Genomic DNA, 23,524 nt, shown 5'->3' with positions numbered 1-23,524 from the left:
ATACATGGATGTGCGGACTCTGCTTTCCCTCTCCTGGTGGATCTGCCCGGATCACCTGTCCATGGGAACATCCTTCCTGAGACCGTCCTTGGAAATTGTGACCACGGACGCGAGTCTGGCGGGATGGGGAGCTGTTTGGGGTGCCAGGATGGCACAGGGGAAGTGGTTTCCATTAGAGGCTCTTCTTCCAATACATATTCTGGAGCTTCGAGCTATCTACAATGCTCTGAAGGCGTGTCCTCGTCTGGGGGACTTCAGCTTTATCAGGTTCTAGACAGACAATATTACCTTGGTGGCTTACATCACCACTAGGGGGGCACGAGGAGCTCCCTGGCAATGAGGGAGTTGTCTTGGATCCTGGAGTTGGCAGAGACCCACAACTGTTCGCTCTCTGTGATCCACATCCCGGGTGTAGACAACTGGGAGGCGGATTTTCAATCCGTGGGAATGGTCTTGCATAACTTCACTAAGTTTTACAAATTTGACGTTTTTGCTTCTATGGAAGCTGTTTTTGGGAGAGAGGTTCTACAGGCTGTGGTGCCCTCAGATTAGGGGTCCACCTTTCTACCCTCCCGGTTTCATTCAGTGTCCTCCAAGAGCTTGGGTATATGTTTCCCACAAGTAATGAATGAAACCGTGGACTCTCCTCCCCTTTAGATGGAAAACATAAATTATGCTTACCTGATAATTTTATTTCCATCGTGGGTAGGAGAGTCCACGGCCCCTGCCCTTATCTCCGATGGGCGGACCTTAAATTTAATATATTCTTCTGGCTCCATGTATACCCTAATGTTTCTCCTACTGTTCCTTGTTCCCTCCACAGAATGACTGGGGATTAGGGGAGTGGGGGAGGTATTTAAGCCTTTGGCTGGGGGTGTCTTTGCCTCCTCCTTGTGGCCAGGTTCATAATTCCCACAAGTAATGAATGAAGCTGTGCACTCTCCTTCCCACAATGGAAATAAAATTATCAGGTAAGAATAATTTGTTTTCTCCTGTCAAGACAATCCACAAACCAGGTAAAGGAGGCCTTCTTCAACTGTGTAGAGGACCTATCCTCCCTGGAAGTAATTGTTCCTGTAGAGGAACAGGGTCAAGGATTCTATTGTCCCATTCTAGACCTAAAGTGCCTCGACAAATTTCTCAGGGTTCAGTCCTTCAAAATGGAAACTATTAGTTTCATTCTTCCATTGGTTCAGGAAGGTCAGTTTATGACGACCTTAGACCTGAAGGATACATATTTACACGTTCCCATTCACAGGGATCATCATCAGTTTCTGAAGTTTGCCTTCCTGGAAAGCACTTCCAGTTTGTTGCCCTTCCTTTTGGTCTTGCTACCGCTCCCAGAATAATCACAAAGGTTCTGGGAGGTCTCCTGGCTGTCGTCAGATCTCAGGGAATAGCGCTGGTGCCTTATCTGGATGACATTTTAGTTCAGGCGTCATCTTTGCGACTAGCAAATTTTCATGCAGAGATGTTGTTGTCTTTTCTTCGTTCCTACGGATGGAAAGTGAATCTGGAAGAGAGTTCCCTTGTTCCAGCTACAAGGGTGTGTTTCTTAGGGACAATCATAGATTCCCTGTCCATGAAGATTTTCCTGAAGGATGCCAGAAAATCCAAACTTCTGTCTTCGTGCCTTTCTATCCAGTCTGTTATGCGTCCATCGGTGGCTCAATGCATGGAGGTGATTGATCTGATGGGGGCTTCCTTGGACATTGTTCCTTTTGCTCGGTTCCATCTGAGACCTCTGCATCTATGCATACTGTGTCAATGGAACGGAGAACATTCAGATCTATCACAGAGGATAGATATGGATCCCCTAACAAGAAACTCTCTCGTAGTGGATTTCACAGGACCATCTGTCTCGGGGGACTTGCTTCCCGAGACCTTCCTGTGTGATTGTGACCATGGACGCCAGCCTGTTAGACTGGGGAGCAGTTTGGGGCTCATTAAAAGCCTAGGGCCTGTGGACTCTGGAGGAGTTTTCTCTTCCCATAAACATCTTGGAGTTGAGAGCAATATTCAGTGCCTTTACAGCTTGGCCTCAACTATCTTTAGTCTGGTTTATCAGATTCTAGTTGGACAACATCACCTCTGTGGCTTACATCAACCATCAGGGGGGGACTCTGAGTTCCTTAGCAATGAAGGAGATGACTCTCATTTTGCAGTGGGCAGAAGCTCACGATTGTCTCCTATCGGCCATCCACATTCCAGAAGTGGACAACTGGGAGGCGGATTTTCTGAGCAGACAGACCTTTCATCCCGGAGAGTGGGCTCTCCATCCGGAGGTGGTGTTAATGATAATCCTTAGGTGAGGTGTTCTGAAATTGGATCTGATGGCGTCTCGTCAAAACGCCAAACTTTCAAGGTACGGTTCAAGGTCAAGAGATTCTTTAGGCCACTTTTTTAAATGCTCTAGCGGTTCCTTGGATCCTCTCTCTGGCATACCTATTTCCTCTGTTTGCTCTCCTTCCATGAGTCATTGCTTGTATCAAACAGGAGAGAGCATCTGTAATTCTAATAGTTCCTGCATGGCTTTGCAGGATCTGGTTCGCGGCTCTGGTGAAGATGTCTTCTCTTCCACCTTGGAGGTTTCCTCTGAGGAAGGACCTTCTACTTCAGGGTCCCTTCCTCCATCCAAATCTAGATTCTCTGAAGCTTACTGCTTTGAGATTGAACGCCTAGTTTTGAGTAGACAGGTTTTTTTTGATGCAGTCATTGATACCATGCTTCAGGCTCCTAAACCTGTTACTTGTAAGATTTACTATAAGGTATGGCGTAAATACCTTTATTGGTGCAAATCTTAGGGTTTCTCCTGGAGCTGGGTGAGGATTCCCTGCATTTTATCCTTTCTTCAGGAGAGCCTGGAGAAAGGTTTGTCAGTCAGTACTATGAAGTGTAAGATATCAGCACTGTCTATTCTTTTGCACAAACGTCTGGCTGATTTGCCAGATGTTCAAGCTTTTGTTCAGGCCCTGGTCAGAATCAGGCCTGTGTTTAAACCTGTTGCTCCTCCTTGGAGTCTTAACCTTGTTCTTAAAGTTTTGCAGCTGGCTCCGTTTGAGCTGATGCATTCTGTTGATATTAAATTTTTATCTTGGAAGGTTTTGTTTCTTCTTGCTATTTCTTCCGCTTGCAGAGTTTGAGCTTTTGGCTCTGCAGTCTGATTCCCCGTACCTTATTTTTCATGCAGATAAGGCAGTCCTTTGTACTAAGCTGGGTTTTCTCCCTAAGGTTATGTTGAATCGAAACATTAATCAGGAAATTGTTGTTCCTCCTTTTTGTCCTAATCCTTCTTCACATAAGGAACGTCTTTTGCATAACCTGGATGTTGTGTTACCTTCAACCAACTAAAGATTTTCGGCAATCTTCTTCCCTATTTGTTGTTTTCTCTGGGAAGCGTAAAGTTCAGAAGGCCACCTCTGGTTAAGAAGTGTTATCCATTTAGCTTATGAGATAGCTGGACAACAGCCTCCTGATAGAATTAAGGCTCATTCCACTTGGGCTGTCTCCTCTTCCTGGGCTTTCAAAAATGAAGCAAGGCAGGAACATGGTCCTCTTTGCATACTTTTTCCAAATTCTACAAATTTGAAACTTTTGCCTCATCTGAGGCTTCTTTTGGGAGAAAGGTTCTTCAAGCGGTGGTCCCTTCTGTTTGGGTCTTCCTGCCTTATTCTCCTTCCCTTTTTGTTCTGTGTCCTCTAGCTCAGGTAATTGGAATGATTTGTGGACTCTCCATGCCATAGGAAAGAAAACAAAATTTAAGCTTACCTGATAAATTTCTTTCTTTCCGGGCATGGAGAGTCCATGACCCCGCCTTTTTTTTTTTTTTTTTTTTTTTAAGTTTAATTCGGCACCTCCATACCCTTGTGTTTCTTCTTTTTCCATTTTCCTTTGGCTGAATAACTGGGGATTATGGGTAAGGGAAGAAACACTTAGCAGCTCTGCTGGCTTCTCTTTGCCTCCTCCTGCTGGCCAGGAGTTGAATATCCCACTAGTAATTGGAATGAAGTTGTGGACTCTTCATGCCCGGAAAGAGAAATTTATCAGGTAAGCATAAATTTTGTTTTTTGACATTGGCTTCTCTTGCTAAAATAACTGTCTTCCCTTTTTGCCATTAGATCAGATACGTGCAGAAATTGATGCAGGAGCACATGCTTTGGGCAGACTATACTCCAGTTCTCTTCTTAAGGAAACTTGCACTGTCATGAAACGACTGCAGAGCAGCATTGCAGGTAAGAGATTAGACTGTTGTTCAAGATGTTAACAATGCATTTATTGTCCTCTTATGTATGTTGTATCCAAGTACATACACAAGTGAGTACTTATGAAAAAGTGTAGTTTATGTTTTGGTTTGCCTAATCTTTACCAAAATTAAAATGTTTTTACAATCCAATAATTCCTCAGATAGTAACGGTATCCCATTGGATGCACGATGGAACATGCAACTCCTGAACAAGGTTACCAATTCTGTAAGCTTTGAAAAAGGAAGAGAAGCTGTTGACATTTTAAACAGTCTGGCAAACAGGTATGTTTGTTTTCATTGTTGTTTTTTGTATTTTATTTACCATTTTACCCTAGGGAATATAAACAGTGCTACTTTAGTATATAACAAAGTACAAATGCCTCAATAACGTTGTCCCTGGTTTAGGATACAAAAAATACCTTTTAAAACCTATGAGTCTCATTTTCTACTTTGATATTTGGTCATAAAATAATCCTATATCTCCATAATAAAGCCTTAGAATCCTTACATATATCCTCTGGAAAAAAAAAAAAAAAGAATAGACTCATGTCTCATAATTTTCAAGGTTAAAAAAAAAAAAAAAAAAAAAAGGTAAGATTTGTAGCTCTCAATAACTACATGGTATAAAACTGGAACATGCAACGTTTGCCCATCGTCGGTTTTTATAGTGTATATTGTGTTTGGAAGCCTACACATATAGCACATGGGGATAATGAATCACTTCCACTGCAAACTTTTTGATGGGAATACTATAGATGCACAGTTTCTGCTTAAGATTATCCCCTCTTAAAGGAGAATGATCATTAAAATTACCACATCAATGATTTTATAGCTAGTTATAGTCAGGGTTTTTAATAGTAATATATTAAGGAATGACTAACAACTTTTATCATAGACTAATTATAGCCAGTGGTCTCCACAGAAAATTTAGCCAGCCAGGTGGTGGCAGTGTTCATTTTTTTTTTTTTTTGCTGTCCAAGGCACAAATTGTGTTATTTAACATAAATGTAATTTAATGAAAAGATGTCCAATAAACAGTGAAAAAGTTTAATATTCGCTAATTTTAGTTTAATATTAGCTGGGTGGTCCGTAAAGTCAACCCAGGTGGTGCATTTTTGCTATCACTCCATTTAACAGTAATAGTCCCTTTGTTTTTTTATTTGTTTACCTATCAAAACTTTATATTTTTTTTAGTTCACAACCAAAGGTACTTTTCTAGGCAACTGTTTTTCAAACCTGTTCTTAGGCCTCCCCAACAGGCCACATTTTGAGGATATCTAAACTGGAGCACAGGTGAAATAACAATCTGATTAGTAAACATGGTTATGTCTCTTGTTAAGTGTATCCAGTCCACGGATCATCCATTACTTGTGGGATATTCTCCTTCCCAACAGGAAGTTGCAAGAGGATCACCCACAGCAGAGCTGCTATATAGCTCCTCCCCTAACTGCCATATCCAGTTATTCTCATGCAACTCTCAACAAAGATGGAGGTCGTAAGAGGAGTGTGGTGTTAGTTTATTTCTTCAATCAAAAGTTTGTTATTTTTAAATGGTACCGGAGTGTACTGTTTATCTCAGGCAGTATTTAGAAGAAGAATCTGCCTGCGTTTTCTATGATCTTAGCAGAAGTAACTAAGATCAATGGCTGTTCTCACATATTCTGAGGAGTGAGGTAACTTCAGAGAGGGAATGGCGTGCAGGTTTTCCTGCAATAAGGTATGTGCAGTTAATATTTCTCCTGTTAAGTGTGGTCAGTCCTCGGGTCATCATTACTTCTGGGATATTAACTCCTCCCCAACAGGAAGTGCAAGAGGAACCACCCAGCAGAGCTGCTATATAGCTCCTCCCCTCTACGTCACACCCAGTCATTCTCTTGCACCCAACTAATAGGATGTGTGAGAGGACTGTGGTGATTATACTTAGTTTTTATATCTTCAATCAAAAGTTTGTTATTTTAAAACAGCACCGGAGTGTGTTGTTCACTCTCAGGTAGAATTTGAAGAAGAATCTACCTGGGTTTTTGTATGATTTTAGCCGGCGTAGTTAAGATCATCTTGCTGTTCTCGGCCATCTGAGGAGTGAGGTAAACTTCAGATCAGGGGACAGCGGGCAGGTTAACCTGCAAAGAGGTATGTAGCAGCATATTATTTTCTGAGGAATGGAATTGACTGAGAAAATACTGCCATTACCGATATAATATAAGTTCAGCCTTAAATGCAGTAGTAGCAACTGGTATCAGGCTGTCATGTATGTATATTTACACTTCAGTATTCTGGGGAATGGCACTTCACTGGGATAATACTGTATGCATAAGACTTTTAGCCTAGCTTGTAGTGGGAACGACTAGCAAAGGCTTTCTATTCACATTTTATTTATTTTATGTTAAACGTTTTGCTGGCATGTTAAATCGTTTAATCTGAGGTACTGGGTGAAAAATTGGTTTGGGCACTGTTTTTTCCACTTGGCGGTCGTTTTATTTAACTTAAGACAGTTTACTGATCTCCCTCACTGTTGTGTGTGAGGGGGAGGGGCCTATTTTGGCGCTTTTGCTACGCATCAGAAAATTCAGTCACAAGTCTGTTTTCTTCCCTGCATGATCCGGTTCGTCTCTACAGAGCTCAGGGGTCTTCAAAGGTTATTTTGAGGGAGGTAATCACTCACAGCAGACCTGTGAGATTGTGCTTTGACTGTGATAAAAAACGTTTATATTCTGTACATTTTTTCTGCTATTTAAGGGTTAGTTATCCATTACTAATGGGGGCAATCCTTTGCTAAAATTGTGTTTTTACCGGAAAGAATTTGATGTTATAGTTTCTCCGGTTTATTGTTACTCAACTGTCATAACTTTTTTTCTGTGCTTCTTAAAGGCACAGTACGTTTTTAAAATTATTGTAAATTGAGTTGAAAAGTATTTCCAAGTTTGCTAGTTTAATTGCTAGTGTGTTAAACATGTCTGACTCAGAGGAATATCTCTGTGCTATATGTGCTAAAGCCAAAGTGGAGCCCAATAGAAATTTATGTACTAATTGCATTGATGCTACTTTAAATAAAAGTCAATCTGTACAAATTGAACATCATTCACCAAACAACGAGGGGAGAGTTATGCCGACTAACTCGCCTCACGTGTCAGTACCTGCATCTCCCGCTCGGGAGGTGCGTGTTATTGTAGCGCCAAGTACATCAGGGCGGCCATTACAAATCACATTACAGGACATGGCTAATGTTATGACTGAAGTTTTGTCTAAATTACCAGAACTTAGAGGTAAGCGTGATCACTCTGGGGTGAGAACAGAGTGCGCTAATAATAATAGGGCCATGTCAGATACTGCGTCACAGTATGCAGAACATGAGGACGGAGAGCTTCAATCTGCAGGTGACGGTTCTGATCCCAATAGAGTGGATTCAGACATTTCTAATTTTAAGTTTAAGCTCGAAAACCTCCGTGTACTATTAGGGGAGGTTTTAGCAGCTCTGAATGATTGTAACACTGTTGCAATCCCAGAGAAATTATGTAGGCTGGATAGATACTATGCGGTACCGGCGAGTACTGATGTATTTCCTATACCTAAGAGGCTTACAGAGATAATTACTAAGGAGTGGGATAGGCCCGGTGTACCCTTTTCCCCCCCTCCTGTATTTAAGAAAATGTTTCCAATAGACGCCACCACACGGGACTTATGGCAGACGGTCCCTAAGGTGGAGGGAGCGGTTTCTACTCTGGCTAAGCGTACCACTATCCCGGTGGAGGATAGCTGTGCCTTTTCAGATCCAATGGATAAAAAATTAGAGGGTTACCTTAAGAAAATGTTTGTTCAACAAGGTTTTATATTGCAACCCCTTGCATGTATCGCGTCTGTCACGGCCGCGGCCGCTTTTTGGTCCGAGTCCCTGGAAGAGACTCTTGACTCAATAACTATAGATGAGATTTCAAACAAGCTTAAAACACTTAAGCTAGCTAATTCATTTGTTTCAGATGCCGTAGTACATTTAACCAAACTTACGGCTAAAAATTCCGGATTCGCCATTCAGGCACGCAGAGCACTGTGGCTAAAATCCTGGTCAGCTGACGTTACTTCTAAATCTAAATTTCTTAACATACCTTTCAAAGGGCAGACCTTATTCGGGCCCGGTTTGAAAGAAATTATCGCTGACATTACAGGAGGTAAAGGCCATGCCCTACCTCAAGACAGAGCCAAACCTAAGGCTAGACAGTCTAATTTTCGTTCCTTTCGTAATTTCAAGGCAGGAGCAGCATCAACTTCCTCTGCACCAAAACAGGAAGGAGCTGTTGCTCGCTACAGACAAGGCTGGAGACCTAACCAGTCCTGGAACAAGGGCAAGCAGGCCAGAAAACCTGCTGCTGCCCCTAAGACAGCATGAATTGAGGGCCCCCGATCCGGGAACGGGTCTAGTGGGGGGCAGACTTTCTCTCTTCGCCCAGGCTTGGGCAAGAGATGTCCAGGATCCCTGGGCGTTAGAGATCATATCTCAGGGATATCTTCTGGACTTCAAATCCTCTCCCCCAAAAGGGAGATTTCATCTGTCAAGGTTGTCAACAAACCAAATAAAGAAAGAGGCGTTTTTACGCTGTGTACAAGATCTTTTACTAATGGGAGTGATCCATCCGGTTCCGCGGTCGGAACACGGACAGGGGTTTTACTCAAATCTGTTTGTGGTTCCCAAAAAAGAGGGAACCTTCAGGCCAATATTGGATTTAAAGATCCTAAACAAATTCCTAAGAGTTCCATCGTTCAAAATGGAAACTATTCGGACAATCCTACCCATGATCCAAAAGGGTCAGTACATGACCACAGTGGATTTAAAGGATGCTTACCTTCACATACCGATTCACAAAGATCATTTCCGGTATCTAAGGTTTGCCTTCCTAGACAGGCATTACCAGTTTGTAGCTCTTCCATTCGGATTGGCTACGGCTCCAAGAATCTTCACAAAGGTTCTGGGTGCTCTTCTGGCGGTGCTAAGACCGCGAGGAATTTCGGTAGCTCCGTACCTAGACGACATTCTGATACAAGCTTCAAGCTTTCAAACTGCCAAGTCTCATACAGAGTTAGTACTGGCATTTCTAAGGTCGCATGGATGGAAGGTGAACGAAAAGAAGAGTTCTCTCTTTCCACTCACAAGAGTTCCCTTCTTGGGGACTCTTATAGATTCTGTAGAAATGAAGATCTACCTGACAGAAGACAGGTTAACGAAGCTTCAAAATGCATGCCGTGTCCTTCATTCCATTCAACACCCGTCAGTGGCTCAATGCATGGAGGTGATCGGCTTAATGGTAGCGGCAATGGACATAGTACCCTTTGCGCGCCTACATCTCAGACCGCTGCAATTGTGCATGCTAAGTCAGTGGAATGGGGATTACTCAGATTTGTCCCCTACTCTGAATCTGGATCTAGAGACCAGAAATTCTCTTCTATGGTGGCTTTCTCGGCCACATCTGTCCAGGGGGATGCCATTCAGCAGGCCAGATTGGACAATTGTAACAACAGACGCCAGCCTACTAGGATGGGGCGCTGTCTGGAATTCTCTGAAGGCTCAGGGATCATGGACTCAGGAAGAGAGTCTCCTGCCAATAAACATTCTGGAATTGAGAGCAGTTCTTAATGCCCTTCTGGCTTGGCCCCAGTTAACAACTCGGGGGTTCATCAGGTTTCAGTCGGACAACATCACGACTGTAGCTTACATCAACCATCAAGGAGGGACAAGAAGCTCCCTAGCGATGATGGAAGTATCAAAGATAATTCGCTGGGCAGAGTCTCACTCTTGCCACCTGTCAGCAATCCACATCCCGGGAGTGGAAAACTGGGAGGCGGATTTCCTAAGTCGTCAGACTTTTCATCCGGGGGAGTGGGAACTTCATCCGGAGGTCTTTGCCCAAATACTTCGACGTTGGGGCAAACCAGAGATAGATCTCATGGCGTCTCGACAGAACGCCAAGCTTCCTTGTTACGGGTCCAGATCCAGGGATCCGGGAGCGGTCCTGATAGATGCTTTGACAGCACCTTGGACCTTCGGGATGGCTTATGTGTTTCCACCCTTCCCGATGCTTCCTCGATTGCCAGAATCAAACAGGAGAGAGCATCGGTGGTTCTAATAGCGCCTGCGTGGCCACGCAGGACTTGGTATGCAGATCTAGTGGACATGTCATCCTGTCCACCTTGGTCTCTGCCTCTGAGACAGGACCTTCTGATCCAGGGTCCCTTCAAACATCAAAATCTAATTTCTCTGAAGCTGACTGCTTGGAAATTGAACGCTTGATTTTATCAAAACGTGGTTTTTCCGAGTCAGTAATTGATACCTTAATACAGGCTAGAAAGCCTGTTACCAGAAAGATTTACCATAAAATATGGCGTAAATACTTGTATTGTTGCGAATCCAAAAGTTACTCATGGAGTAAGGTTAGGATTCCTAGGATATTGTCTTTTCTACAAGAAGGTTTAGAAAAGGGTTTATCCGCTAGTTCCTTAAAGGGACAGATTTCAGCTCTGTCCATTCTTTTACACAAACGTCTCTCAGAGGTTCCAGACGTTCAGGCTTTTTGTCAGGCTTTGGCCAGGATTAAGCCTGTGTTTAAAACTGTTGCTCCACCATGGAGTTTGAACTTAGTTCTTAATGTTTTACAGGGTGTTCCGTTTGAACCCCTTCATTCCATTGATATTAAATTGTTATCTTGGAAAGTTCTGTTTTTGATGGCTATTTCCTCGGCTCGAAGAGTCTCTGAGTTATCTGCCTTACATTGTGATTCTCCTTATCCGATTTTTCATTCAGACAAGGTAGTTCTGCGTACTAAACCTGGGTTCTTACCTAAGGTGGTCACTAACAGGAATATCAATCAAGAGATTGTTGTTCCATCTTTGTGTCCTAATCCTTCTTCGAAGAAGGAACGGCTTATACACAATCTAGATGTAGTCCGTGCCCTGAAATTTTATTTACAGGCAACTAAAGATTTTCGACAAACGTCTTCCCTGTTTGTCGTTTATTCTGATCAGAGGAGAGGTCAAAAAGCTTCTGCTACCTCTCTCTTTTTGGCTTCGTAGCATAATACGTTTAGCTTATGAGACTGCTGGGCAGCAGCCTCCTGAAAGAATTACAGCTCATTCTACTAGAGCTATGGCTTCCACTTGGGCCTTTAAAAATGAGGCCTCTGTTGAACAGATTTGCAAGGCTGCAACTTGGTCTTCTCTTCATACTTTTTCCAAATTTTACAAATTTGACACTTTTGCTTCTTCGGAGGCTGTTTTTGGGAGAAAGGTTCTTCAGGCAGTGGTTCCTTCCGTATAAAGAGCCTGCCTGTCCCTCCCGTCATCCGTGTACTTTAGCTTTGGTATTGGTATCCCAGAAGTAATGATGACCCGTGGACTGACCACACTTAACAGGAGAAAACATAATTTATGCTTACCTGATAAATTCCTTTCTCCTGTAGTGTGGTCAGTCCACGGCCCGCCCTGTTTTTTATGGCAGGTCTAAATTTTTAAATTATACTCCAGTCACCACTGCACCCTTTAGCTTCTCCTTTCTTGTTGGTTCTCGGTCGAATGACTGGGTGTGACGTAGAGGGGAGGAGCTATATAGCAGCTCTGCTGGGTGGTTCCTCTTGCACTTCCTGTTGGGGAGGAGTTAATATCCCAGAAGTAATGATGACCCGTGGACTGACCACACTTAACAGGAGAAAGGAATTTATCAGGTAAGCATAAATTATGTTTTTTCTAGGGATGGAATTTGCTAGAAAATGCTGATACCGAATTAATGTAAGTAAAGCCTTAAATACAGTGATAGCGACTGGTATCAAGCTTATTAATAGAGAGACATACTCTGATAAAAATGTAATCTAAAACGTTTGCTGGCATGTTTAATCTTTTTTATATATGTTTGCTGATAAAACTTATTGGGGCCTAGTTTTTTCCCACATGGATGGCTTGAATTTTGCCTAGAAACAGTTTCCTTAGGCTTTCCACTGTTGTAATAGGAGTGGGAGGGGCCTATTTTAGCACTTTTTGCGCAGCAAAAATTACAGACACAGACATCCAGCTTCTTCCTGCATGATCCAGGACATCTCTGGAGGGCTCAAAAGGCTTCAAAGTCGTATTTGAGGGAGGTAAAAAGCCACAGTAGAGCTGTGGCAGTTGTTGTGACTGTTTTTAAAAAGTTTTTGTCATTTATTATTCCGTTTTTGGTATTAAGGGGTTAATCATCCATTTGCAAGTGGGTGCAATGCTCTGCTGACTTGTTACATACACTGTAAACATTTCATTAGTGTAACTGCCTTTTTTCACTGTTATTTCAAATTTTGACAATTTGTGTTTCTTAAAGGCGCAGTAACGTTTTTTATATTGCTTGTAAACTTATTTTAAAGTGTTTTCCAAGCTTGCTAGTCTCATTGCTAGTCTGTTTAAACATGTCTGACACAGAGGAAAATACTTGTTCATTATGTTTGAAAGCCATGGTGGAGCCCCATAGGAGAATGTGTACTAAATGTATTGATTTCACCTTAAACAGTAAAGATCAGTCTTTAACTATAAAAGAAATATCACCAGAGGATTCTGACGAGGGGGAAGTTATGCCGACTAACTCTCCCCACGTGTCAGACCCTTCGCCTCCCGCTCAGGGGATGCACGCTAATATGGCGCCAATTACATCAGGGACGCCCATAGCGATTACCTTGCAGGACATGGCTGCAATCATGAATAATACCCTGTCAGAGGTATTAGCCAGATTGCCTGAATTAAGAGGCAAGCGCGATAGCTCTGGGGTTAGAAGAGATACAGAGCGCGCAGATGCTGTAAGAGCCATGTCTGATACTGCGTCACAATATGCAGATCATGAGGACGGAGAGCTTCAGTCTGTGGGTGACATCTCTGATTCGGGGAAACCTGATTCAGAGATTTCTAATTTCAAATTTAAGCTTGAGAACCTCCGTGTATTGCTTGGGGAGGTATTAGCTGCTCTGAATGACTGTAACACAGTTGCAGTACCAGAGAAATTGTGTAGGCTGGATAAATACTATGCGGTGCCGGTGTGTACTGATGTTTATCCTATACCTAAAAGGCTTACAGAAATTATTAGCAAGGAGTGGGATAGACCGGGTGTGCCTTTTTCCCCACCTCCTATATTTAGAAAAATGTTTCCAATAGACCCCACTACACGGGACTTATGGCAGATAGTCCCTAAGGTGGAGGGAGCAGTTTCTACTTTAGCAAAGCGTACCACTATCCCGGTTGAGGACAGTTGTGCTTTTTCAGATCCAATGGATAAAAAAATTGGAGGTTTACCTTAAGAAAATGTTTATTCAACAAGGTTTTATTTTACAGCCCCTTGCATGCATTGCGCGCGGCGGCGGCATTCTGGTTTGAGGCCCTGGAAGAGGCCATCCATACAGCTCCATTGACTGAAATTGACAAGCTTAGAACACTTAAGCTAGCTAACTCATTTGTTTCTGATGCCATTGTTCATTTGACTAAATTAACGGCTAAGAATTCCGGATTCGCCATCCAGGCGCGTAGGGCGCTATGGCTTAAATCCTGGTCAGCTGATGTGACTTCGAAGTCTAAATTACTCAACATTCCTTTCAAGGGGCAGACCTTATTCGGGCCTGGTTTGAAGGAAATTATTGCTGACATTACTGGAGGTAAGGTTCATACCCTGCCTCAGGTCAGGGCCAAAGCAAAGGCCAAACAGTCATTTCAAGGCAGGTGCAGCATCAACTTCCTCCGTTTCAAAACAAGAGGGAACTTTTGCTCAATCTAAGCAGGCCTGGAAACCTCACCAGTCCTGGAACAAAGGCAAGCAGGCCAGAAAGCCTGCTGCTGCCTCTAAGACGGCATGAAGGAATGGCCCCCTATCCGGCGACGGATCTAGTAGGGGGCAGACTTTCTCTCTTCGCCCAGGCGTGGGCAAGAGATGTTCAGGATCCCTGGGCGTTGGAGATCATATATCAGGGATATCTTCTGGACTTCAAATCTTCCCCTCCACAAAGGAGATTTCATCTTTCAAGGTTATCTGCAAATCAGATAAAGAAAGAGGCATTCCTAAGCTGTGTGCAAGACCTCCTAGTAATGGGAGTGATCCATCCAGTTCCGCGGACGGAACAAGGACAGGGTTTTTATTCAAATCTGTTTGTGGTTCCCAAAAAAGAGGGAACCTTCAGACCAATTCTGGATCTAAAGATCTTAAACAAATTCCTCAGAGTTCCATCATTCAAAATGGAAACTATTCGGACCATCCTACCCATGATCCAAGAGGGTCAGTACATGACCACAGTGGACTTAAAGGATGCCTACCTTCACATACCGATTCACAAAGATCATCATCGGTTCCTAAGGTTTGCCTTTCTAGACAGGCATTACCAATTTGTAGCTCTTCCCTTCGGGTTGGCTACAGACCCGAGAATCTTTACAAAGGTTCTGGGCTCACTTCTGGCGGTTCTAAGACCGCGAGGCATAGCGGTGGCTCCGTATCTAGACGACATCCTGATTCAGGCGTCAAGCTTTCAAATTGCCAAGTCTCATACAGAGATAGTTCTGGCATTTCTGAGGTTGCACGGGTGGAAAGTGAACGAGGAAAAGAGTTCTCTATCCCCACTCACAAGAGTCTCCTTCTTAGGGACTCTTATAGATTCTGTAGAAATGAAAATTTACCTGACGGAGTCCAGGTTATCAAAACTTCTAAATGCTTGCCATATTCTTCACTCCATTCCGCGCCCTTCGGTGGCTCAGTGTATGGAGGTAATCGGCTTAATGGTAGCGGCAATGGACATAGTGCCATTTGCGCGCCTACATCTCAGACCGCTGCAATTATGCATGCTAAGTCAGTGGAATGGGGATTACACAGATTTGTCCCCTCTGCTAAATCTGGATCAAGAGACCAGAGATTCTCTTCTCTGGTGGTTGTCTCGGGTCCACCTGTCCAAGGGTATGACCTTTCGCAGGCCAGATTGGACAATTGTAACAACAGATGCCATCCTTCTAGGTTGGGGTGCAGTCTGGAACTCCCTGAAGGCACAGGGATCGTGGACTCAGGAGGAGAAACTCCTTCCAATAAATATTCTGGAGTTAAGAGCAATATTCAATGCTCTTCTGGCTTGGCCTCAGTTAGCAACACTGAGGTTCATCAGATTTCAGTCGGACAACATCACGACTGTGGCTTACATCAACCATCAAGGGGGAACCAGGAGTTCCCTAGCGATGTTAGAAGTCTCAAAAATAATTCGCTGAGCAGAGACTCACTCTTGCCACCTGTCAGCAATCCATATCCTAGGCGTGGAGAACTGGGAGGCGGATTTTCTAAGTCGTCAGACTTTTCACCCGGGGGAGTGGGAACTCCATCCGGAGGTGTTTGCTCAATTGATTCATCGTTGGGGCAAACCAGAGTTGGATCTCATGGCGTCTCGCCAGAACGCCAAGCTTCCTTGTTACGGATCCAGGTCCAGGTACCCAGAAGCGACGCTGATAGATGCTCTAGCAGCACCTTGGTTCTTCAACCTGGCTTATGTGTTTCCACCGTTTCCTCTGCTCCCTCGACTGATTGCCAAAATCAAACAGGAGAGAGCATCGGTGATTCTGATAGCGCCTGCGTGGCCACGCAGGACTTGGTATGCAGACCTAGTGGACATGTCATCCTTTCCACCATGGACTCTGCCTCTAAGACAGGACCTTCTGATACAAGGTCCTTTCAATCATCCAAATCTAATTTCTCTGAGACGGACTGCATGGAGATTGAACGCTTGATTCTCTCAAAGCGTGGCTTCTCCGAGTCAGTCATTGATACTTTAATACAGGCACGAAAGCCTGTTACCAGGAAAATCTACCACAAGATATGGAGTAAATATCTTTATTGGTGTGAATCCAAGAATTACTCATGGAGTAAGGTTAGGATTTCTAGGATATTGTCCTTTCTCCAAGAGGGTTTGGACAAAGGATTATCAGCTAGTTCCTTAAAGGGACGGATTTCTGCTCTGTCTATTCTTTTGCACAAGAGTCTGGCAGAGGTTCCAGACGTCCAGGCATTTTGTCAGGCTTTGGTTAGAATTAAGCCTGTGTTTAAACCTGTTGCTCCCCCGTGGAGCTTAAACTTGGTTCTTAAAGTTCTTCAAGGAGTTCCGTTTGAACCCCTTCATTCCATTGATATTAAACTTTTATCCTGGAAAGTTCTTTTTTTGATGGCTATTTCCTCGGCTCGGAGAGTCTCTGAGTTATCTGCCTTACAATGCGATTCTCCTTATCTGATTTTTCATGCAGATAAGGTAGTTCTGCGTACAAAACCTGGGTTTTTACCTAAGGTGGTTTCTAACAAGAATATCAATCAAGAGATTGTTGTTCCATCATTGTGTCCTAATCCCTCTTCTTTTACATAATCTGGACGTAGTCCGTGCCTTGAAGTTTTACTTCCAAGCTACTAAAGATTTTCGTCAAACATCTACCCTGTTTGTCGTTTACTCTGGACAGAGGAGAGGTCAAAAAGCTTCGGCAACCTCTTTCCTTTTGGCTTCGGAGCATAATCCACCTAGCCTATGAGACTGCTGGACAGCAGCCCCCTGAAAGGATTACAGCTCATTCTACTAGGGCTGTGGCTTCCACCTGGGCCTTTAAAAATGAGGCCTCTGTTGAACAGATTTGCAAGGCCACGACTTGGTCTTCGCTTCACACCTTTTCCAAATTTTACAAATTTGATACTTTTGCTTCTTCGGAGGCTGTTTTTGGGAGAAAGGTTCTTCAGGCAGTGGTTCCTTCCGCTTAATCCCTGCCTTGTCCCTCCCTTCATCCGTGTACTTTAGCTTTGGTATTGGTATCCCATAAGTAATGGATGATCCGTGGACTGGATACACTTAACAAGAGAAAACATAATTTATGCTTACCTGATAAATTTATTTATCTTGTAGTGTATCCAGTCCACTGCCCGCCCTGTCATTTTAAGGCAGCTCTAAATTTTAATTAAACTACAGTCACCACTGCACCCTATGGTTTCTCCTTTCTCTGTTTGTTTCGGTCGAGTGACTGGATATGGCAGTTAGGGGAGGAGCTATATAGCAGCTCTGCTGTGGGTTATCCTCTTGCAACTTCCTGTTGGGAAGGAGAATATCCCACAAGTAATGGATGATCCGTGGACTGGATACACTACAAGAGAAATAAATTTATCAGGTAAGCATAAATTATGTTTTTACCTGCTCCCATCCAAGGTAATCCTGAAAACTTGGGCTGTTGGGGAGGCCTGAGGACAGGTTTAAAAAACAGTGATCTAGGCCAATTTTGGTATATTTAATGCAACCGTTTTGCTGCCAAATGTGAAAAAAATAAATATATATATATATATATATATATATATATATATATATATATATATATATATATATACATATATTATATATATATATATATATATATATATATATATATATACACATATATATACACACAGCATCTCACAAAAGTGAGTACACCTCGCACATTTTTGTAAATATTTTATTATATCTTTTCATGTGACAACACTGAAGAAATTAAACTTTGCTACAATGTAAAGTAGTGAGTTTACAGCCTGTATAACAGTGTAAATTTGCTGTCCCCTCAAAATAGTCTAACACAAAGCCATTAATGTCTAAACCGTTGGCAACAAAAGTGAGTACACCTGTAAGTGGAAATGTCCAAATTGGGCCCAAAGTGTCAATATTTTGTGTGGCTGACATTTATTTTCCAGCACTGCCTTAACCTTGTTGGTCATGGAGTTCACCAGAGCTTCACAGGTTGCTACTTGAGTCCTCTTCCTCTCCTCCATGACAACATCACAGAGCTGGTGGATGTTAGAAACCTTGCGCTCCCCCACCTTCCGTTTGAGGATGCCCCACAGATGCTTAATAGGGTTTAGGTCTGGAGACCTGCTTGGCCAGTCCATCACCTTTACCCTCAGCTTCTTTAGCAAGGCAGTGGTCTTGGAGGTGTGTTTGGGGTTGTTAAGTTGGAATACTGCCCTGCGGCCCAGTCTCCGAAGGGAGGGGATCATGCTCTGCTTCAGTATGTCACAGTACATGTTGGCATTCATGGTTCCATCAATGAACTGTAGCTCCCCAGTGCTGGCAGCACTCATGCAGGTTTCAAGCCTCCAAATGGTAAATAAAAACCTTTATTTATACAGTGTCCATAATACAGCAACAATGTTTCAAACCAGCAATTGGTTCTTAGTCATGTCAAAGAATGGATGCACAATTGTGCCTTTTTATACCTATCAAACAATTACCAGGCTAGACAACACTGCCATCTTGTGGATTTTTTTCAGTATACATGTATACATATATAACATTGTAAAGTCAAATGACATACAAGCGCTAATATTACATATATTTCTCTTGTAAGGTGTATCCAGTCCACGGGTTCATCCATTACTTGTGGGATATTCTCCTTCCCAACAGGAAGCTGCAAGAGGACACCCACAGCAGAGCTGTCTATATAGCTCCTCCCCTAACCCCCACCTCCAGTCATTCTCTTGCAGCTCTCGACAAGATAGGAAGTATCAAGAGATATGTGGTGACTTAGTGTAGTTTTACCTTCAATCAAGAGTTTATTTTTAAATGGTACCGGCGTTGTACTGTTTTTCTCTCAGGCAGAAATTAGAAGAAGAATTCTGCCTGGAGGTTGATGATCTTAGCGGTTTGTAACTAAGGTCCATTGCTGTTCTCACACATAACTGAAGAGTATGGGAAAACTTCAGTTGGGGGAACGGTCTGCAGATTACCTGCTTTGAGGTATGTTCAGTATTTTTATTTCTAGAGAGATAAGTTCTAGAAAATGCTGACAGAGCCTCAAGTGTTTGAGGTAAGCTAGATGCAGTGATTTAACAACCACTGGGATCATGCTTACAAAACAGGGTAATACTCATATTACTTAGAGACATAACGTTTACAGGTTTCATAAATAGGACGTTTTTTCTCTGAGGGAGATAAGTCTTTATTTGGGGCCTAGTTTCCACATGGCTATTCAGATACTCCTAGAAGTATTTTCTTAAGGCCCCTCTGGCATCCAGTACATGGTGGGAGGGGCCTATTTTCGCGCTCTAGATGCGCAGTTCCCTTCAGACTGAGACATCCAGCTTCCCTAGAGGAATCCTCTGGCATCTGAGGACCACTGTAGAGGGTTTATTTCTTCCCTAAATCGTATTTGAGGGCAGGTAGGAGCCTCAGCAGAGCTGTGGCAAGGTGCTTAACTGTATTTTAAAGGTGCTTGACGTTTTTTTAAATCCGGTTTGGAGCCTAAGGGGTTAATCATCCATTTGCAAGTGGGTACAATGTTACTTTAGTCCCTTACACACGCTGTAAAAATTTCAAAGACTTCACTATATTTTTACACTGTTTTTCAGTTTAAGTGCTTGTTTTTTTCTCTTAAAGGCACAGTAACATTTTTTATTTAATTGCTGTTTAACATTTATTAAAGTGTTTTCCAAGCTTGCTTGTCTCATTACTGGTCTGTTAAACATTTCTGACATAGAGGAAACTCCTTGTTCAATATGTTTGGAAGCCATTGTGGAACCCCCTCTTAGAATGTGTACCAAATGTACTGACATTTCTATAAACTATAAAGATCATATTATGGCGCTTAAAGATTTGTCTTCAGGGGATTCTCTGACTGAAAAAGGGAGATTATGCCATCTAGCTCTCCCCACGTGTCAGTACCTATAACTCCCGCTCAAGTGACGCCAAGTACATCTAGCGCGTCTAATTCTTTTACCTTACAGGACATGGCGGCAGTTATGAATGCTACCCTCTCAGAGGTATTGTCCAAACTGCCAGGGTTACAAGGAAAGTGAGACAGCTCTGGGGCTAGAACAAATACAGAGCTTTCTGACGCTTTAATACCTGTGTCCGATATACCCTCACAATACTCAGAAGCCGAAGCAGGAGAGCTTCTATCTGTGGGTGACATTTCAGAGTCAGGGAAGGCGTTGCTTCAGTCTGACTCTGAAATGACAGCATTTAAATTTAAGCTCGAACACCTCCGCTTATTGCTTAAGGAGGTTTTAGCGACTCTGGATGACTGTGAACCCGTTGTAGTTCCAGAGAAATTGTGTAAGATGGACAAATACTTTGCAGTGCCTGTTTACACTGATGTTTTTCCAGTCCCAGGTTTTCGGAAATTATTACTAAGGAATGGGATAGACCAGGTGTGCCGTTCTCTCCCCCTCCTGCTTTCAAAAAGATGTTTCCCATAGATGCTGCCACACGGGACTCGTGGCAGACGGTCCCTAAGGTGGAGGGAGCAGTCTCTACCCTAGCTAAGCGTACAACTATCCCCATTGAGGACAGTTGTGCTTTCCTAGATCCTATGGATAAAAAATTGGAGGGTCTCCTTAAGAAAATTTTTATTCATCAAGGTTTTATTCTCCAGCCTCTTGCATGCATTGCCCCAGTCACTGCTGCAGCGGCTTTTTGGTTCGAGTCTCTTGAGGAGGCTCTACAGGTGGAGACCCCGTTAGATGAGATTTTAGACAGGATTAAAGCTCTTAAGTTAGCTAATTCCTTTAACTCTGACGCCGTTTTTCATTTAACCAAACTTACGGCTAAGAATTCAGGTTTTGCCATTCTAGCGCGTAGGGCGCTATAGCTTAAGTCATGGTCAGCAGACGTTACTTCAAAGTCTAAGCTTCTTAACATCCCCTTCAAGGGACAGACCCTATTCGGGCCTGGTCTGAAGGAGATCATTTCTGATATTACTGGAGGAAAAGGTCACGCCATTCCTCAGGATAGGTCCAATAAGTTAAGGACCAAACAGAATAATTTTCGTTCCTTTCGAAACTTCAAGAGTGGCGCAGCTTCAGCTTCCTTTAATGCAAAACGAGGGATATTTCGCCCAGTCCAAACCAGTCTGGAGACCTAACCAGGCTTGGAACAAAGGGAAGCAGGCCCAAAAAACCTGCTGCTGCCTCTAAGACAGCATGAAGGAGTAGCCCCCGATCCGGGACCGGATCTAGTAGGGGGCAGACTTTCTCTCTTCGCTCTGGCTTGGGCAAGAGACGTCCAGGATACCTGGGCACTAGAGATTGTTTCCAAGGGATATCTTCTGGAATTCAAAGGTTCATCTCCAAAGTGGAGATTTCACCTCTCACAACTATCTGCAAACCAGATAAAGATAGAGGCATTCTTACGTTGCGTTCAAGACCTACTGGTTATGGGAGTGATCCAGCCAGTTCCAAGGGAGGAACAGGGGCAGGGTTTCTATTCAAACCTGTTTATAGTTCCCAAAAAAGAGGGAACGTTCAGACCAATCTTGGATCTCAAGATCCTAAACAAATTACTCAGGGTCCCATCTTTCAAGATGGAGACAATCCGAACCATCCTCCCTATGATCCAGGAGGGTCAATATATGACTACCGTGGATTTAAAGGATGCTTATCTCCACATTCCGATTCAGAGATCATCATCAGTTCCTCAGGTTCGCCTTCCTAAATAGGCATTACCAGTTTGTGGCTCTTCCCTTCGGATTAGCCACGGCGCCAAGAATCTTTACGAAGGTTCTAGGGTCTCTACTGGCGGTTCTAAGGCCACAGGGCATAGCGGTGGCTCCTTACCTAGACGACATCCTGATCCAGGCGTCGACTTCTCAAATCGCCAAGTCTCATACGGACATTGTTCTGGCCTTTCTGAGGTCTCACGGGTGGAAGGTGAACAGAGGAAAGAGTTCACTCTCCCCCCTCACAAGAGTTTCATTCCTTGGAACTCTGATAGATTCAGCAGAAATTAAAATTTTTCTGACAGAGGTCAGGATATCAAAGCTTCTAACTTCTTGCCATATTCTTCATTCCACTTCTCGGCCGTCAGTGGTTCAGTGTATGGAAATGATCGGCCTGATGGTATCGGCAATGGACATAGTTCCGTTTGCCCGCCTACATCTCAGACCACTGCAACTTTGCATGCTCAATCAGTGGGACGGGGACTACACAGGTTTGTATCCTCTGTTAAATCTGGATCAAGAGACCAGGGATTCTCTTCTCTGGTGGTTATCTCGGGTCCATCTGTCCAGGGGAATGAGTTTCCGCAGACCAGAGTGGACTATAGTGACGACAGATGCCAGCCTTCTGGGCTGGGGCGCAGTCTGGAATTCCCTGAAGGCTCAGGGTTCGTGGACTCAGGAGGAGGCCCTCCTTCCGATAAACATTCTGGAACTAAGAGCAATATTCAATGCTCTTCAGGCTTGGCCTCAGCTAGCTGCAGTCAGATTCATCAGATTTCAGTCGGACAATATCACGACTGTAGCCTATATCAGCCATCAGGGGGGAACAAGGAGTCCCCTGGTAATGATGGAAGTTTCCAAGATAATTCTATGGGCAGAGGTTCACTCTTGCCATCTCTCAGCTATCCATATCCCAGGAGTAGAGAACTGGGAGGCGGACTTTCTAAGTCTGCAGACTTTTCATCCCCGGGCAGTGGCAGATTTCTGCTCTGTCTATTCTTTTGCACAAGTGTCTGGCTGATGTTCCAGACGTTCAGGCGTTTTGTCAGGCTTTGGTTAGAATCAGGCCTGTGTTTAAACCTGTTGCTCCGCCATGGAGTTTAAATTTAGTTCTTAAAGTTCTGTTTTTAGTAGCTATCTCTTCAGCTCGAAGAGTTTCAGAGTTATCTGCCTTACAGTGTGATTCCCCTTATCTGATCTTCCTTGCAGATAAGGTAGTTTTACGTACCAAACCTGGGTTTCTTCCTAAGGTAGTATCTAATAGGAATATCAATCGGGAAATTGTTGTTCCGTCACTGTGTCCTAATCCTTCTTCAAAGACGGAACGTCTCTTGCACAATCTTGACATGGTTCGTGCTTTAAAGTTTTATTTGCAAGCTACTAAGGTTTTTCGTCAAACATCTGCATTGTTTGTTGTCTACTCTGGAAAGAGGAGAGGCCAAAAGGCTTCGGCAACGTCTCTTTATTTTTGACTGAGAAGCATAATCCGTTTAGCTTATGAGACTGCTGGCCAGCAGCCTCCTGAAAGAATTACAGCTCATTCTACTAGAGCGGTAGCTTCCACATGGGCTTTTAAACATGAGGCCTCTGTTGAACAGATTTGTAAGGCGGCGACTTGGTCTTCGCTTCATACTTTTTCTAAATTCTACAAATTTGATACTTTTGCTTCCTCTGAGGCTATTTTTGGGAGAAAGGTCTTACAGGCAGTAGTGCCTTCCGTTTAAGTGCCTGCCTTGTCCCTCCCTTCATCCGTGTCCTATAGCTTTGGTATTGGTATCCCACAAGTAATGGATGAACCCGTGGACTGGATACACCTTACAAGAGAAAACAAAATTT

At 43.4% G+C, this 23,524-nt stretch overlaps 1 protein-coding gene across 1 annotated transcript in view; it reads left to right on the top strand.

The window, feature by feature from the left end:
• Positions 1–23,524, top strand: part of MDN1 (midasin AAA ATPase 1) — a 1,255,339-nt gene that overhangs the window by 724,554 nt on the left and 507,261 nt on the right. The window contains 2 exon segments of the mRNA XM_053710546.1: positions 4,119–4,232; positions 4,405–4,525. Of these exon segments, the coding sequence (XP_053566521.1) occupies positions 4,119–4,232; positions 4,405–4,525 (235 nt within the window).

Source organism: Bombina bombina, chromosome 4, assembly GCF_027579735.1.
Source record: "Bombina bombina isolate aBomBom1 chromosome 4, aBomBom1.pri, whole genome shotgun sequence".
NCBI classification, from domain to species: Eukaryota; Metazoa; Chordata; class Amphibia; order Anura; family Bombinatoridae; genus Bombina; species Bombina bombina.
Note: the sequence above shows the minus strand (reverse complement) of the source record. Positions and strands in the feature narration are given on the sequence as shown.